Source organism: Ascaphus truei, chromosome 1 (assembly GCF_040206685.1).
Source record: "Ascaphus truei isolate aAscTru1 chromosome 1, aAscTru1.hap1, whole genome shotgun sequence".
Taxonomy (NCBI): Eukaryota; Metazoa; Chordata; class Amphibia; order Anura; family Ascaphidae; genus Ascaphus; species Ascaphus truei.
The window spans coordinates 76590464-76607716 of NC_134483.1; the positions used below are offsets into that span (position 1 = coordinate 76590464).

At 39.5% G+C, this 17253-nt stretch overlaps 1 protein-coding gene across 1 annotated transcript in view; it reads left to right on the forward strand.

Annotated features, from left to right (window-relative positions):
• ZSWIM6 (zinc finger SWIM-type containing 6) overlaps nt 1-17253 on the forward strand; it is a 110179-nt gene that overhangs the window by 21699 nt on the left and 71227 nt on the right. The window contains exon 2 of the mRNA XM_075589781.1: nt 14028-14384. Coding sequence (XP_075445896.1) covers nt 14028-14384 — 357 coding nt within the window. The remainder of the gene's footprint in view (nt 1-14027; nt 14385-17253) is intronic.

Below are 17253 nucleotides of genomic sequence, written 5' to 3' on the forward strand. Positions count from 1 at the left end.
AAACCACCTTTCGATCTGAATATTTTCTTTGTTGTACTGCTGGTAATCCCTGAAGCACTGTGATGTGATTTCCTGCTCGAGAGGCTCTGAGTCGGCTCTCTGCAGACATCGCACTGGGCTGGTTTTAAATCCATTTTTGGGGCTTGGCATTGCAGGAGTGAAGTGGCACAACGAATATTATATTTTTTTCATACAGAAGTTTTGAACTTGTTCCATTCAACACCTGATTGTACAAGACCTGTGAATTGACATGTTAGTACAAACTTGTATATATCTAATGCATATAATACTATCTATTTACGTAATCTTTAATCCGAGGCCAGAAATATTTGAGTAATTGCTTGCCTTATTCTGTTTGTGCTGCAGTCTTATTTGGCACTGGTAGCTATTCCTGTTGAAGTAAAGATATTTGATCTGGAATGAGGCCCAGGTCCTGAACGCAAACACCAGGGAGCTAGCAGAAACGGACATGCAGGAAATGCTCCTCGACGTTACTGTCCAGCTGCAACCATGTTGGGATTATGATCACAACAGATGCCATTGCTGTATGTATGTGGTGGTTTTTAATTTTTCCCCCCAGTTCAAACAAACAGCCAAACCTCAGAAGGTGTTGTACTGAATAACTCAAGCATTCCAGGAGATGTCATTTTAGAAGATGGCACCCCCTTTACAACACTGAAGTGCCACATTATGAAATCAGCATATGATGGAAGTGAGAACGATGCACGAGAAGTGTTGGTATGGTGCACAAATAGTGGCGATCAGTTAATGCAGCAATACAATGAGTATTTCCATTATAGAAATTGGTGCTTAATTGCTAAATAGATTAACATGAAATGTGTACAGAAATAATTCCCTGGGAGACTAGTAGTTTGACATTCCTAAAATCCATGAAAAGTGTGTTAATTCTCAGAAGGGAGCAATACAGGCATACCCCGCTTTAAGTACACTCACTTTAAGTACACTCGCGAGTAAGTACATATCGCCCAATAGGCAAACGGCAGCTCACGCATGCGCCTGTCATCACGTCCTGAACAGCAATACCGGCTCCCTACCTGTACTGAAGCTGTGCGCAAGCGGGGAGACTATAGAGCCTGTTACAAATGCGTTATTTACATCAGTTATGCCCGTATAATGGCGATTGCAGTACAGTACATGCATCGATAAGTGGGAAAAAGGTAGTGCTTCACTTTAAGTACATTTTCGCTTTACATACATGCTCCGGCCCCATTGCGTACATTAATGCGGGGTATGCCTGTAATTTGATACACTGGCTTTTCCTGCCAATTACTTCACCATGTACATTGTATACCATATTTTAAGGGCAGCAAGTCTCTAAAAAAAAAAAAAAAAAAACAAAAAATAAATGCATGGTTCTCACTTCCAGCATATGCTGAATTCACAATGTGGCACTTCAATGTTGTAAAGGGGGTGCCATCTCCTTAAAATCCACAATCGTACTAGTTTCTGTACATAGTGCCTTGTTCAGAGAGCAGATTACAAAGTCCACTCAGTGGCTTCAGTTTATGTACAGTTGTACTGCTAATCACAGCCATATTGATACAACCGTTCAAATACATTGAATACAAAAACGACTACAAATCCAATGTGCTGTTGGGTGTATATACTTCATGTTTCTGGAAAGTGTGGTGGTAATCGTTAATCATTAAAGATGGTAATTGACACCAGCTCCTGCAGGCTTGAATTGGTTAATGAATTCTAGAAATTACAACTTCAGTTTTGCTTTGCAAGTTGTCAATGCCAGTCTATGCTCTTATAAAGAATATTTCTGAGCTTGTGCTGCAAGAGATCAGATGGAGTACATTAAGAATTCTTTGTTTTGGTAAAAATTCCGGTCACAAACATGGGTTTATATCATAGTTCTTGGGAATTTTTTTTTTATCCATCTCAAAGTTTGAAGTGTCCATTTAAAAAAGAAAAAAAAATTAAAATAAATGTTTAAAAATGTACTCTAATGTTGGTTTGCTTTGGGGCAATGTTGACCTATCTTGCAAGCCCATACTTGTCATACAAGGACAGTGCGGTTCAGATAAAGCAGACTGCTTTTGAAAGGCTTTCAAAACCTTTCCCCCTTACTTCTCTTGACAACCGTGAAGGAAGCTTTGGCTTGTGCCATGCATGAACTTAAGCAGATGAGCTTTTATGCTCCATTACTTAGATGGCAGAGGAATGTGGACTTGGACAACTTGTGCCAAATTGACCATAGGTTTCAGCTTGTGCTGTCCAGTGGACACTAGCAGTTCAATGAAGCACGGCTACCCAAGCTGGGATCTGTTCATTATTTGGCTCTTTGATAGCTGGTCTAAAAGTCGTGCCACATTTCATTTGTTTAACGTTTATTCAATACAGCATTACACGTTACAAAAAATGACACTAAATTAGTTTCCAGTGCACCTAAACCATTCCCGGTATAAATTTCTGAAGCAATTTGTAAGACCTATGTACAAAGCCTTAATGAAGGTGACTGTCCTCCACGGCATTGATGCGTTTCCATACTTTTTATAGTATCCTAGTTGAGTTCCTGCATGTTGGTGGGGAGGAGAGGGAAGCATTGAGTGAGATCGCCGTGCCAACTTCTGGCACTGCCCCATGTGTAAACACTAGTAGAAAAGGGAACCATTTGTTTAGGTGTGTGTGTGTGTGTGTGTGTATATACGTTTGTTTGTTTACAGTAACATACCTTGAGATACATTTAGATTTTACAAAATGCATATAAAAAACAAACAAAAAAACCCATACATACAAGGGAAGACTGGAAACCACTAGTATAAAGACATTAAATTGCTTTGCATCGCAAGACGTTGACAACAACATGTTCCCTTCTACTCCAACCTTGGTCCTGCACTTCTGTCTTTATTGCATTGCTAATTTCAGTCAACCTAAACAAACTACTGGAAATTCTCCCATGGGGGACGAAATAGAGTGGTGCACAGCCTGTGAAAATCGTGATGGGAGCCGGATAGCAATAAAAATCTGTTTATTGGGCCGTCGGCAACATAATAAAAGACGGGAACCTTTTAACGCGTTGTGCGCTTTTTCAGAGTAAAATAATTCCTAAAATAAGCTAGGTTGGACACAAATAGAAAATGTAACATTAACTTCTCTTTACAACTCATTCATACAGCAGCATTCAGTATATTTAGAAGTCCATGTTACTCAAAGCTCTTCTTGGGGTCTTGATCTAAACAGCGAGGGTGGCCAACTCCAGTGCTCATTACCACCCCCTGAACAGGTCAGTTTTTAAGGATATCCCTTCAGCACAGTTGGTGCAGTCTTTGGCCGAGCCACTGACTGAGCCACAAGGGCTGAAACAGGGATATCATTAAAAACTGGCCTGTTGGGAGATCATGAGCACTGAAGTTGGCCACACCTGATCTAGACCATGTTTTTGGTTTACCAATTGGTCCTATTCACATACAAATGAAGCACTTGAACGTGTACAGAAGCATTGGATATTCGTAATACCTGGCACTGCTGCTGGGTGTATGTATTGTAAGCTCTTTGGAGATCTATTACATTTGGTGGCAGCTGTTTCACCGTGGCCAGTGCTTCGCTGTTACTCACCCTGCTGCCCAGTTTGCAGCTAAAGTACCTAAAAGCCCTTACTCTAAAACCCCCATGCCTAACTGCAAAAATCCCTTAAATTAAACCCTTAGCCTAAAACGTGATAAAGCGTACCTAGGAAGCAGCAGGGATTGCTGCCGTGGAGCCGAACGCTGGCGGCCATTTGGTTGCGACAAAACTGCCACGACCAAATGTCCCATTCTGGTTTGGGACAGGGCTTCACTTTGCCTTATATTGCCATTTTGGTGTGTGTGTCTAAAGCCGGATGCTCTTGGCCACAAACTCTTGAAACTGATTGTAATGGCCGGCACTGTAATGCTTTTGCATTCTCTGTGTAGAAAGGCCTGTTTGTTTATCCTGCTAGTGAGCTGAAGTTTAACCAAATGGCTCCAATTAAACTTCATAACCACAGCTGCTTTCTGAAATGTATGCACAGCTACTGTTTTGGTAAACATACCTTGGTAACCAGATGGTAATAGTTAATACATAAAGCAGTAGGGACTTTTATTTTTTTATTTTTTTATCCCTACGTACCTTGAATTGAACATACACACTGGGTGATTACAACTGGTTTTTATTATCAGTGGCTTAAAAGAACAAATGTTCTGTATAGAGCACAAACATTGCTTATCAAATGTAAACTCCTGATGGGTGACACAAATATTGTCCTAGTAGCTTATACAGGGCATAACGTCAACAATTAAAATAACTGTTAAATTCAGGCGGCTGATTTGCAAAGATGGCACTTTCAGAGGATTGCACACCCCCCCCCCCCCTATATGTTTGTTGATGCAAAGATTAATGGTACTTAAAGTTTTGCGTCAAGGCTAGCCGAATTGAGTATCGCCCGTAGGTTTTAGGAATAACTAGTCTGTTTGCAAACCCACGGTAATGCTCTTGGCTTTGCATATAAATAGGATATTCATTGATAATCTAAAGACTTGCTGAGAACTGTTTTGAGAATGCTGGCTCTACAGTATACATACCACACAGCCAGCTCGGGAGTAAATATTGTGACTGTCAAACATCCTGCTAATTGGAGCTCAACAAATTGTTCTTTAAGCATTTTAGTTTTACTTTGTTTTTAATTGTCTCTTGGGTTGGGCCTTTTCCCTCTAACTCATAACCTTCCATAGAAAGCCTGAGCTTGAAACTTCCTTTGAATTATTTTAAACAATCTCAATTTATTAGGACATCAGGCGAGCACTTGGTTAATATTTGTGGTCATCACTTTTCCTCTTCCCCTATTGCATCAGCATGGAAGTTTGCCTGTTAACACTGAAGGTGTTGCTATTAATGGAATTATTTTGAATAAATACCAAAATGAGAGTTCTGATTCTTCTCCATGGCTTCTCCTTTTATCATGGCTTTGGAGAATCTGAGGTCCATTTGTGTGTTTTTTTATTTAATTTTTTTTAATCACTCCACCTTAAGGATCTGCAATCCAGAACTCACACCTAAGTCTGGAAGCGAAGAGCACAGGTGACATTGGAGTCCTATTAAATACCTCCTGCATTGAACGTGACCTTTACTACGTCTATTGGATTCCGTTGGTTTGATTCACTGACTTGTGGCCTTTGTTCTGCTGCATTGGGGTTTTTTTTAAATTTTGTTTGTGTGTGCTAAATACCTGGATGCTTGTTTTTAAACACCTGATGTTTCCCTCCCCTCCCTCTATTGTGGTCCTTTTTGCATGACTTCTGCTTCCTCCATGCGACACCCTGGTTTAATTTCCCCACTTGGGTTCACTGCCTTGCAGTATGCATGTATGTATATTTAACAATTTGATGCGACTGCAGCATAGGCTTAAATTGTGACAGGTCAAGCTAGCCGGCTTTGTTTGTTTGGCCTTTTAACTTCTGTATTAAAAAATGCCAGCAGTGAGCTGTGATGTACTTTAGCTACACTCTCGTGTCCGTATTGTACTAGGCTGCACACAATTCTCAGGGCCCGTAATGCTACATTCGTTCTCCCGACATGTAGAAAGCACTTGTGGGTTATTTTTTAGGGTGAAACGCGACATTTTGGTTTATAGAAATTAAGGGAATATATAAAGACCTTTTTTAAATAAAATAAGTTCTACTTGAATATTACATAATATAAAAAATTTGCTTAACTAAACTGCAAGTACAGCAAGGCCCTGCTTTTCGGCGGCACAGAGGAAGGGGCCGCCATGTCTGCGCATGCACATGCGCTGAACGGGCCGGGATCGCGCAGGTTTGCAGAGGTTGCACATGCGTAGAATGGCGCATTCAGTCTGCGCATGCGCACATACCGAAAATCGCTGGTTCTGCTTTCCGGCTATTTCCGCTTTGCGGTGGGCCCTTAGAACAGAACCCGCCGTGTGCCCGGGGCCCTCCTGTAAAGAAAAAATAAGATTCTCTATAAATGTGTACTGTATCTATTAAATGACTAACAAGATGGGTAAGCTGCTGCCTAAAGCAAGTATTGGAACTATTGACCTGTTTACAATACAAAATAATATTCCACTTTTACATATGTATATAAAATCCTACCCAATAACACACCCAACTTCATGAAATGTTAATGTGGATGATTTTAATGGCAACTACTCTTTAATAACTATACTAAAAGCACGAATTTCCACAAACCCGCAGAGATGGTAGAACTTTCCAAATGATCTAAATATGGCTAGCCAAATTAGACTTTTTTTTAATAGAAGGACCGGGGGATATTTTGCCTTAAATGGTTGGTCTACAAATGGCATATTCGGGTTTTAGAGGAATCTGTGATTCTGTACAAGCTAATGTTCCAAATGAACCGCCAACATTAATGTGTTGAGGCAATGGAAAAATAGATGCCCTAAAGTACCAATTTCCTTGTTGCAAAACAAACATGGATCAGTCGGCAAAACCCAGTTGGATGATGGGCGTTTTCTGGGAGAACAAGCTGCTCTATGCAGAGAAACAAGATTGAGATACAGATTTAAGTTTTGATTTGATCAATACAAAATCTTCTTGATGACCAGAACTTCATAACACACAGCAGCTTTATCATTGAAAATTCATAGTCCAAAAGGCTTTTTTTTCTTTTCTTTTCTTTGTTTAGAATCAAAAGGTAAGAATTTACCTTAACCTATATCCCTGACGTTAAATACTGTACCTACATTTTACCAACTGGGGCCAAAACACTTTAACTTATTTTAAATAAAATGTTATCCAAAAAAGCCAACTATAAAGATTTGGCTGACATGAGAGAAAAACCTTTATGTAAATCTGATAGTCTGCTGAGTGGCCATAAATATTGTGTTGAGGGTGACTTTGTTTTTTTTGTTTTTTAACATGGGTACAAATGGTGAGGTGAGAAGCTATAGAGGCCTGGGACAAATAATGGATTTCTCTGATAATACCCAGGTAGTAGTATCAGGATTTGAGTCCTGACATAACAAGTTAACGTTGGTAAAGAAAGCTAAACTGGAACTTTGTAAAATGTTTGCATACTGAATGATGCAAAACTTCCTTGTACTGTCTGACCCTAATCTAACTTCATCCTTTAGTATCAATTTTGCAACTGATTCTAATCTAGAAGCAATGACTTCAGCAAGGATTTTACGAATTTGAGATTTAGGTCTATAACTGCTTCGTAAAGACATCTTTGCCTGTTTTTTTTCCAAAATTAGGGTTAAGGCTTGAGAAAATGCAGTTTTGTTCTTCCCAACCATAAACCATCATTATAAATATTTTAATTTTGCACAGATACATTTACTAATACTTTTGTAAAAATTGTCAGACTCATCAGGTGCCCTAAAGGACTTGTGCAAATAGCATTGAAGATTTCTTCTACAGAAATGGGTAATTCTATTTCAGTTGGTGGATATGTTATTACCAGTGAGGGAGTCCCCAGAAAGTCACTTATTTCTCTAGAGCTTGATTTTTGCTCCACCAATTTTTATACAAACCTTTACTCTTTAAAAACCATTAATTTCTGCATCAGAAATGACTTTTCCTGATCTATCCTTGATAAAAAATGTTTTAATCTTTCTCTTCACCTTTCTATTTGCCATAATTTTACCAGATTTATTTGTATCCTGATAAAATGTTGCCTTGAGCATTTATACAGAAACCTGTGTTTTCAGTATAATGGTTCTTGCATGAATATTTTATATAAATGAGAACATGAGATGAAATTGCTAGAAAGTCAATATGTAAGTAATTAAGATCTTCATTTACCTATTTTTTGTTTTTCTTCCCCTGCACTTTAATTTGTTTTTAATATGAAGACATCCAGTAGTTTGGATAGTCACTTTCTCACACTAAATGGTATATAATTAGTCTGATTCATTTAAAAAAAAAAAAAATAAAAAAAAAGTGACTCCTGTAGTTTCTGTAAGATTCTGTCATTGGAGAATGATTACACTATCACTAACCTGCATGGTGAGCCGTTGTCTTGACTTGCAGTCTTTAAAGATCCTGTGTTGTGTAAAAAGAAAAAAAAACAGAATCCATTATCCAGGAGTCAGCAATTGCATGGATAGAATAACAAGCAACTCACTCAGGAGTGCTTGAGCTGTCTATACCTGTATGTCAGCTCATTGGTAATGTACCTGTTCGTCAACTTGTGCTCAAAACAGATTGCATTTTTGGTATGTAGTAGTAGTGTACTTTATAGTTCACCAATACAACCCTATTCTTTTCTGGGCAACATGTATTTGTATTTGCTTTCAAAACAGCACATGAGCCTAAGATTATTCCTTGTTGGTGTTTTATTTATTTTTTGCTTTAACACTTGTTTTGTTGTATTGATACACCTCTCTATTTGTAAAATTGTGTAGTTGCACTGGGCCACTAACTTTACACAAATGTCCAAGTTTGTGGGCGAGACGATGCTTAATTCTCCCCCCCTCCCCCCATGTCAGTCAAACATTTTCTGGTGGTCTAACCCTATTGATTTGATGTTAAACAGCTATTGAATTGTATGGCCTACCTAATACCTGCTGCAATTTGACAGTACTGTCGGATGCAGCTTGTACTAGTTTTATAAATAACAGACGGAAGGGAGTTAGTTTAAATATCTGATAACCGTGGAAGTGTAAAGCGATCCAAGACACTTTTTTTTTTTTTTTTTGATTGAAGCAGGGAGTCTCCAGAGCTGAACCCCCATTTAATTAGTCTGGGGACCCCCACCCTGCTGCTTCCTGAGATACTAGTCCCCGAAGGGAGTGCCGATATCTCTCTGCTTTTTAAAGCTTCTGCGTCACATTGGCCAATAGGAAGCTGCAGATGACGTCACGGCTTCCTATAGGCATGGAGGGCGCGGGAGCTTTGAAAAGCCATTACATGATCCGTGCTAGTTGTGCAGCTACAGTCTCCCCATGTGTAGGCAATTATCTCAAAGCAGGGCTTCTCCAGAGCTGAAATAACAGGGTTCAGCTCTGGAGACCCCTGCTTCAATGCCACGTAAAAAAGCCAGTGAGGGCGAACCGCTCACGGCCACAGCTCCACGCCTCCTCTGACATTAGGCCACGTGTAATGTCTCACGTTGCAAAGGTATCCCTTTAAAGCCGTGCTAGAGAAGAGTACATTACAGCTGAACAAACAAGCAGTGTAGCACATCATTTTGCCCATTATGCAGTGGCATTAAATATACATATCGGGAAGGTAGCAGATGCTTTTGTTGAGGAATTGACATGCAAAGTAGCAGCTTTTCTCAGCAGGGCTCGAGCTCTATCTGCTGCTCCTTCCCATGTAATGAATAGCTGATTTCACTGGTATGATCCATGAGACCGAAAGGGAGGCAGCGGCAGTACAGGCAGGGAAGCGGTCCAGCATCTAAACAGCACGATATGTAGCGATGTGCTTTTTAATGGCCCAGCATTTCCTCACTTGCAGGGGGTGCAAATCCTAAAGAGAGCAGCTCATCTGTTAGTTGGTATTCAAATGAGAAATGTACGCAAACAAGCAGGTGTTGGCTTGGTGTGTAGCTGTGAGAATAACGGACTGTTTCAGGCGAGGATGTGGTGCACAGCGCTATAGGGAATGCAGTCACCATGGGAAATTTTAAACCACATGGCGTGTCTTGGTGTTTATATTCTGCACCAATTTAGCCTCTAATACAAAGTATCCCCCTTTAACACTAGGAAAACTATGCCAATAGCAAAACAAATATCAGTCAGGGAATAAACATTATAGCAGTGGCACTCCCCTCATGTTTTCGATCTATAGAAAGAATTTTTTTTTTCTGCATGACATAATTTTTCTTCAGTACACTGCCACTTTGTTTAATGTAACTAAATGCAAGTTTACATGTCTAATATGGTTACAATGAAATGTATTCACACTGAATGTTAATGTTTTTGTAAGCGTGACTACTGTTTCCACTGTACAGGGTAATGTTGAACGAAGGATACTGGCATGTTCAAGTTAGATGTAGCAGATAAAAAAAATTGTTGTTCAAACCATTAGGATGAGACTTCAACTAAAAAAAAAAGAGTAAAGTATTAAAGTACATGATAAACACATGCTTAGTTTCTACTGATCTTTGTTTGTCTTTATAATGTATCTTTGGAATAAGGCTGTGAATCCTCAAATACTTTGTTTGCAAGGTCATTTGAAGCCATTTGCTAAATGGGTAAACGGACAAAGTGAATAAAGGCATACCCCGCATTAACGTACGCAATGGGACCGGAGCATGTATGTAAAGCGAAAATGTACTTGAGTGGGAAAAAAGGTAGTGCTTCACTTTATCGATGCATGTACTTGCAATCGTCATATACGTGCATAACTGATGTAAATAACACATTTGTAACAGGCTCTATAGTCTCCCCGCTAGCGCACAGCCTCGGTACAGGTAGGGAGCCAGTATCGCTGTTCAGGACGTGCTGACAGGCACATGCGCGAGCTGCCATTTGCCTATTGAGCAATATGTACTTACTTGCGAGTGTACTTAAAGTGAGTGTCCTTAAACCGGGGTATGCCTGTATGCACGGGTCCAGCGACCCTGAAGGGCAAAGCCGATATAAATTATATTTTATTTTTGCACGCTGGTTTGTCCTAGTTTTAATGGTAATTCAGAGGCTGGAAGGGGATTGGATTATCTTGACTATGTTTCTAGGTGTATAAATTCATGGTAATGATTGTCGTTGTGCTGCCAGCCTAAAACACATCGCTCAGCAAAAGGTTTGTCATTGTCATTTAGGAGCTTCAATGTAATTGCCGTAAATGTTTTCCAGGAACAAGTAGATGCATCCTTGCTTTTGAAGGAGCCTTGATAATTAATCTTCAGTATTTTTTCATTCATTTATACAAGTATTAGAAGTTAATATTTTATATATACTGTAGGGATGTACCTCTGCAAACGTGTTTGAACACCAAAGTTTCTCTCTACAATGTTCCTTAAATGAAAAATCCGATGCATCACCTTCTGCCAATAAGACAATGGTATTTTACCATTGATCGAGGAATGGAAGAAACAAATGGGTAATACGGCTTTTGCTTAGGTTAGGTTGTTGGCAATTGTCCGCCAAATGAAATGACGTAATAGCTAGGGTAGGCTGTGCCCTTTCTTTAATACAAATTTGTGACGCCTGTAGTGTAATTTCTCATGTAAAAATGAGCTGCCTGTTTCAATGTCCCCGGTAAAAACAATGCTGCTTTCTAGCCCATTCCCATCCCCACACTGTTTGCAGTGTGACTTGGGTAAATCTGTTACATTTGCTGGCGCTTCATTTTTTGTACTTCAGAAATTTAAAACCTGAATGCCGAATTGCAACGAATACACCATCTACTGACTGGGAGAAATGCAGCACCCATTCCAAACTTGCTGTGATCTAGGCTGAATTATAGCTTTCTAGATCCACAAATGGGTTTTTCTGCCAATATTTCTTCAGATAACCACTGGAGAATTTTGCGATGAATGTGATCAGGGAGAAAAAGGCAAAGTAAAGGCAATTTCAGAAAAAATAAAAATGAATGGAAGGGAGCCTGCGGCTTTAAAGAATGACTAGCACCATTATACTGATTTATGGGAGTGTTTGTAGAGGAAACCTAACCCTGTCAGCTGAGACTTTTAGAGGGTAACTGAAGATCTCTATGGTTTCATCAGTAATCTGTCCTGCAGCTCCCCAAGCTGCCACCTGAGTATTCATACCACATGTCACTCCTAAAGGGCTTCAGAGTGTGGCTTTTATGATGCTACTGTCCTTTGGGGGAGATATTGGGCCTTCCCATATGGGTTCTCCATGGCTCTGTAAGGCACAAACATGCTGCTGCATAGATCATATACCCTTTTTTTACACCTATTTCTCACTTGATAACGCAATTTAGACTGCCACATTTGATATCCAGTTTAATAATGATGTGGGCCTGCCTTGGCGAAGAAAACAAATTTGTAACTCGTATTCAGTAATTTTGCTTTTCATGATTATTTAATCATTGATATTTGAGGAAAGTCTTTTTATTTTCTTCATAAAACCAACTACAGTAGTGATTACTTTATTTGTATAACAAGCTTGTACTCATATTTGGGTTTTATATAGTGTTGTGCTTGATTATTGCAGGCAAGCGGTAGGTATGCAACTGGGAATAGATCACTTTAAGAGACCCATTTCTACCTTGCCCTGAGAGGTCCCTTGTTTTCCCTTCCAGTTGCTTCTGGAAGTTACATTTTTGTTTTTTCAAGCAGGCTTGTGATTTACGCTTTGGGAAATGGAACAGGCCCCGCAGTCTGTAATAAAGAAACAGGGAGTGCCGATTTCCCCTGACTTAAACACACATTTTCTTTAGGAGACAAGAGGAAGCTGAATAATGTAAACTAGCAGACATTGTGAGTTACTCATCTTTGCACAAGTTCCTAATTCTAGCCTCTGAAATTGAACGCATTGCTGCCTGTGTGTCACGTGCAAGTAGACACACTACAATAATGTGCCATTTATATTGTTCACTTTCCCGTATCCACCACATTGTAAATGAGTCGGTTTGTAGATTTTATAAACTACCATGACTTTTCCTGTAATCACCTTGATGCTGAATTACTGTATTTTTTTGTTGTTGTTTTTTTTTCTTCTCTCAAATTGATGTACTTTAAAAAAGATAAATTGTAGGGTCTAATGTGAAAATGTGAAGTCTTCATAATATTTAGATACTCATTGCCTCTATTGTTTCCCCATCAAATTTGTAGCTTGTGCAGTTTCCTATTACGGAATGAACGCTAGGTCTATCGCATGGGTTATAGTAAGATGGTGAGAGGCTGGTGCATCTGACATTGGGATGGTCAATATTCACTAGTCCGAGTTGTCGAGCTAAAGAAATGCTTATTTGCATCTGTGGCACACCAAGGCTGTCAGCTGGGGTCTCCTGGCAAAGTTACTTTGGCATGGTTGAGTCTGAATATACAAAGGGTGAAAATAGGTGAAACCATTTCAACGTTTTCTTACAAGGTATAGGAACAAGTAATGATGTAGCGGCCGTTATTCGAACACTTCACGCGTCATGTACAGTACATCGGAATCCTGATTTGAAACTGCGGGATGAATTCCAGCCTCCCCGCACTAAGATGCGAGCGCGGCGAGAGCAGAAAAACGAATGTTAGTGTTCTGGCTTTTAAAAACATGACATTGACACAGTAGCACAGTACTGTACACATTACAATTCAGATGTGTTTGAATAGCGGCCGCTTCATCAGTACATGTGAAATACATGTAGCTGGCACAGGAAGGATGGATGAAAGGTTAAATTATCACTGCTCGGTATGCAGGACTGAGAACACGGACTTACCATAAAGACATTGGATACAGATAATAAAAACGTTGGCAGTATGTATTTGCCATGGGAATGTTGAGTATTTGAACATACTAGGTATACCATGGGCACTTGCTCGTTTTTCAAAGGTCAAATCAGCCTGACCACTCCCATGGGTCTCCTTCAGTTTCTGCCATGAGACGCGCCCTGTGATTCCTCATGGATCAATCAAATAACGCAGATGTCACAGGAGCCACCTCACTTTTTAATGCTTCTAGGAGTGATTGCCCCTTCAAAATGTATTCCCTAATGTTCAGCTTTTTTTTTTTAAATTTTTTTTATTTGTGACTAAAATAGTTTGTTTTTAAAGGATCTATCTATCTATGGTCTTTTCCTCATATTCATTGTGATTGTCAACAAAATAATTCTTGGTTACCAATTTAGGAACTGCAGCATTATTTGTGTACACAGTTTACTTCAGTAGTAAAATATCAGGAATAAAATGATAATTCCCAGCATCCCTTTCTTCCAAAAACTGACAACTCCTGCTCTTATTACTGCTGGTCATATTGCTTCTGAGTTGGAGAACCTGTAGCAGACTTGGATTATATAAAGATTACTGCTTTATGCATTTTTAGGGTTGGTGGGGTTGTGACCTTTAGCATTAACTCCTCATAACTGGCTGCGCTTCTGCGCTGAAAATATTTATTTTGGACTAATTTTTATTTATTTATTTTTCTCTCCTAGGTTTTCACTTGAGCGGGACAGTGACGGAGCCTGCAATGCAGTCGGAGCCAGAAACAGTTTGCAATGTAGCTATCAGCTTTGATCGTTGCAAGATTACCTCAGTGACCTGCAGCTGTGGAAACAAGGACATCTTTTATTGCGCCCACGTCGTGGCACTTTCCTTATATCGCATCCGCAAGCCAGATCAAGTCAAGCTGCATCTTCCGATTTCAGAGACCCTCTTTCAAATGAACAGAGACCAGCTGCAGAAGTTTGTACAGTATTTGATCACAGTTCACCACACGGAAGTCTTGCCAACCGCTCAGAAACTAGCAGACGAAATTCTGTCACAGAACTCTGAAATCAATCAAGTTCATGGTGAGTGGTACTCAAACGTTTGGTAAGACCATCCAGTTTGTGTTGTCTTTTTACAATTGTGTTTACAGGAATGCTATCAAGTCAAGTGCCAATACATATAGCAGTAACCTTGCCACCTTACTGCAAATCTGGACTTTATGACAGGATGCAATTCATGAATCATACCCTTTCTGCCTTTTGAGGTCTTTTGTATTTTTTTAAATTTTTTTTAAACTGTTTAGAATTTCTTACAATGTCCTAAATAAATAAAGTTGGATGAGGTTTGGGAGGGGTGGGAGGGTACAAACAATAGGGATGAAGGACAGAGGGAATGGGGACTTAATACAGTTCATATACACTTCCATTGATCATAAAGGTACGATACAATTAAGTGCACAAAAAATAGCTTACAGGATTATACTTGGGCGCATCAGAAAGATGAGGGCAATACAAATAAAATGGTAACGCCTTTTGAACAACTTCATTGTCTTTTTATATGATTTTACAATGATTATAACTGTAAATATTTCCGGGGGAGCCAGATCTCATAGAATTTATCAAAAGATCTATTTAGCAAACTTGTGACGTTCCATAAGATTAACCGCAATTTTTGTAAAATATAGGGCATCTGGTGGCTGATAATACGCGTGAGTCCAATATTTGGAAACGTTTAGGCATGTCTTCATCTTTTATGAAATAATGCTGTGAATGGATCCCTCGATAGTTGTATGAGTTCTTCGATTTTTAGATCAAAGATTTGGGATCAACTTTGAGAAATTGAGACAAGACCACCAGATATGGGACCTTGTACCAACCTAACCACATCCCCTCCAGCATCTGATAGAATACATACAATATCCAGTGTCTTCAATCTGGTACTAAGTACCAACAGATTAGGACATTATATCCATTCTCTCTTATATTGGTACAAATTAAACTTTTAGAGGTGTTGTTCTAGTTTCCCACTCCTAGTTGTATACTCGTACTCGGTTCTTTCCCAATCATGCATATATAATTGGTGTCTGGATACGTGGCCTGTAGGAGATTATATACATTGAAAATACGGCCTTTCATAAAGGAAGAATCCATGCATAGTTTTCAAAACCAGAAAGCTTCCCCAAGTGCTCTCCAGGCAAATTTAGAGAATGGAATGTGTTAGTTGTAGGAAGCGGAAACTCCAATTTGGGAAGGTTGCGATTCAGTAAAATGGTAGTGTTCCAGAATCAAAAAGGTGTAATGGTCTCATCATGCCCACCTCTTGCCGAGTAGACACTTTCTGTACTGCGGCTGGAAATTGTGCATTGGAGAATAATGGGAGCGTTGGGGATTGGCATTGGCTTTGACTTTATATTTTTTGGCCAATTTGTCCCAGTAAGAGCAAGAAATTGATAACATGTCATAAATTTCTCTGGGGCCTTGTGATTTGGGAATTCAAAGTAAATTTGCTAGTGGGGTGGGGATAATGTGTTCAACCTCCTACCTGTCGTTTGAGATCGGTCTTTGCCAGCCAGTCGATTCCTGACAATTGTGCAGCTGCTAGCTAAAAGTTGAACTTGGGAAGGCTAAACCACCTTTGACAACTGGTCTCTCTGTAAAGGAATCGGAGGCTCTTCATTTCTTCCCGAACAATATCAATTTATTTAGGTTTGATTGGAAAATATTTAACTCTTAGGGGTAGAAAACTGTGAGCTGGAAAAATGTATAACAGCCTGAGAAGTATGTTAATCTTGGTTGTGGCAATTCTACTCAGCCAAGAAATCTCCAATTTGTCACATGTTCAAATTCAGGGGTTTGTAATAGCTTTTGTTGGCCAATAAAATACCAGGCACTTGCCATGAGAGGTAAGATTCAGTTGGCACAATAAGCAGCTGCAAGATATCCATGTTGCTTTCTTTCAATGCAGTTACTCGTGAGTTTAATTATCTTGTCCATTTGAAGTTGTAGCCTTTTTTTTTTTTTTGGTCCTTCAAAAATCTAGATTTCCTGGTGCAGGCAGTGTGCACAGTACATAGAATTTTGTAGCCAGAATAAGTCCCTGTCCGGTAGAGTTTAAAAGTTTTTTTTTTTTTTTTTTTAATATATTTGTGCCAGAGGTTTGGGGACTTGGCCAAGGTCACAATGAGCTGTACATGGGGATTCAAACCAGGTTCAACCGCATCAAAGGCAGTGACATTACTGTGCTGCTCAAATGTAGATTTGTAGTTTGTAGTATATTTTAAGAGACTATATTTATTTTTTCATACATGAAACCAGTGTACAAAGCTATCAAAACCTCATGTGTTCGTGTGCGCAAGTACAGTTGAAGGAAACTGAGCTTTCAATGGCTCTCTGCACAGATGTAGCTTATGAACCTTAATGTTGGTCCTGTATAAGATGAAACAAACTACTATGAATCTCTTGTCATAAATTGTTTGCCATGTGTCCTCTGGGATTGTCCGTGATGTGGAATAAACAATAAAATGTACATGCTACAGTCCAGTTTTCGACTTCGATTTGGTTATTTTAATGTAGTGTCACAATTTGAAGTGTGGTTTTTAAAAAAAAAAAAAAAAAAAAAAATATTATATATAAACTACACAAACTATGAAATTACATCGTGAAGATGCAGATATAATTTGGTTTCATTGGAAATTGAGCATATGTTTTCAGTTTGTCCCTCTGAATAGTGCTAGTGCTTTCAGCCCAGTCCAGGGGTGCTCAACTTCCACCCCGCTCCCAACAGGTCAGGTTTTAAGAATATCCCAGCTTCAGCGCAAGTGGCTCAATTGAAGACACTGTCCCTGTTTAAGTTAATAGGCTGGGGGGGGGGGGGGGGGGGGGGGGTTTGCCTGAACAAACTTGTTTGCTCTTCATTCTTCTCTGTGAACCCATAGTTCTGGAGGAATACTTG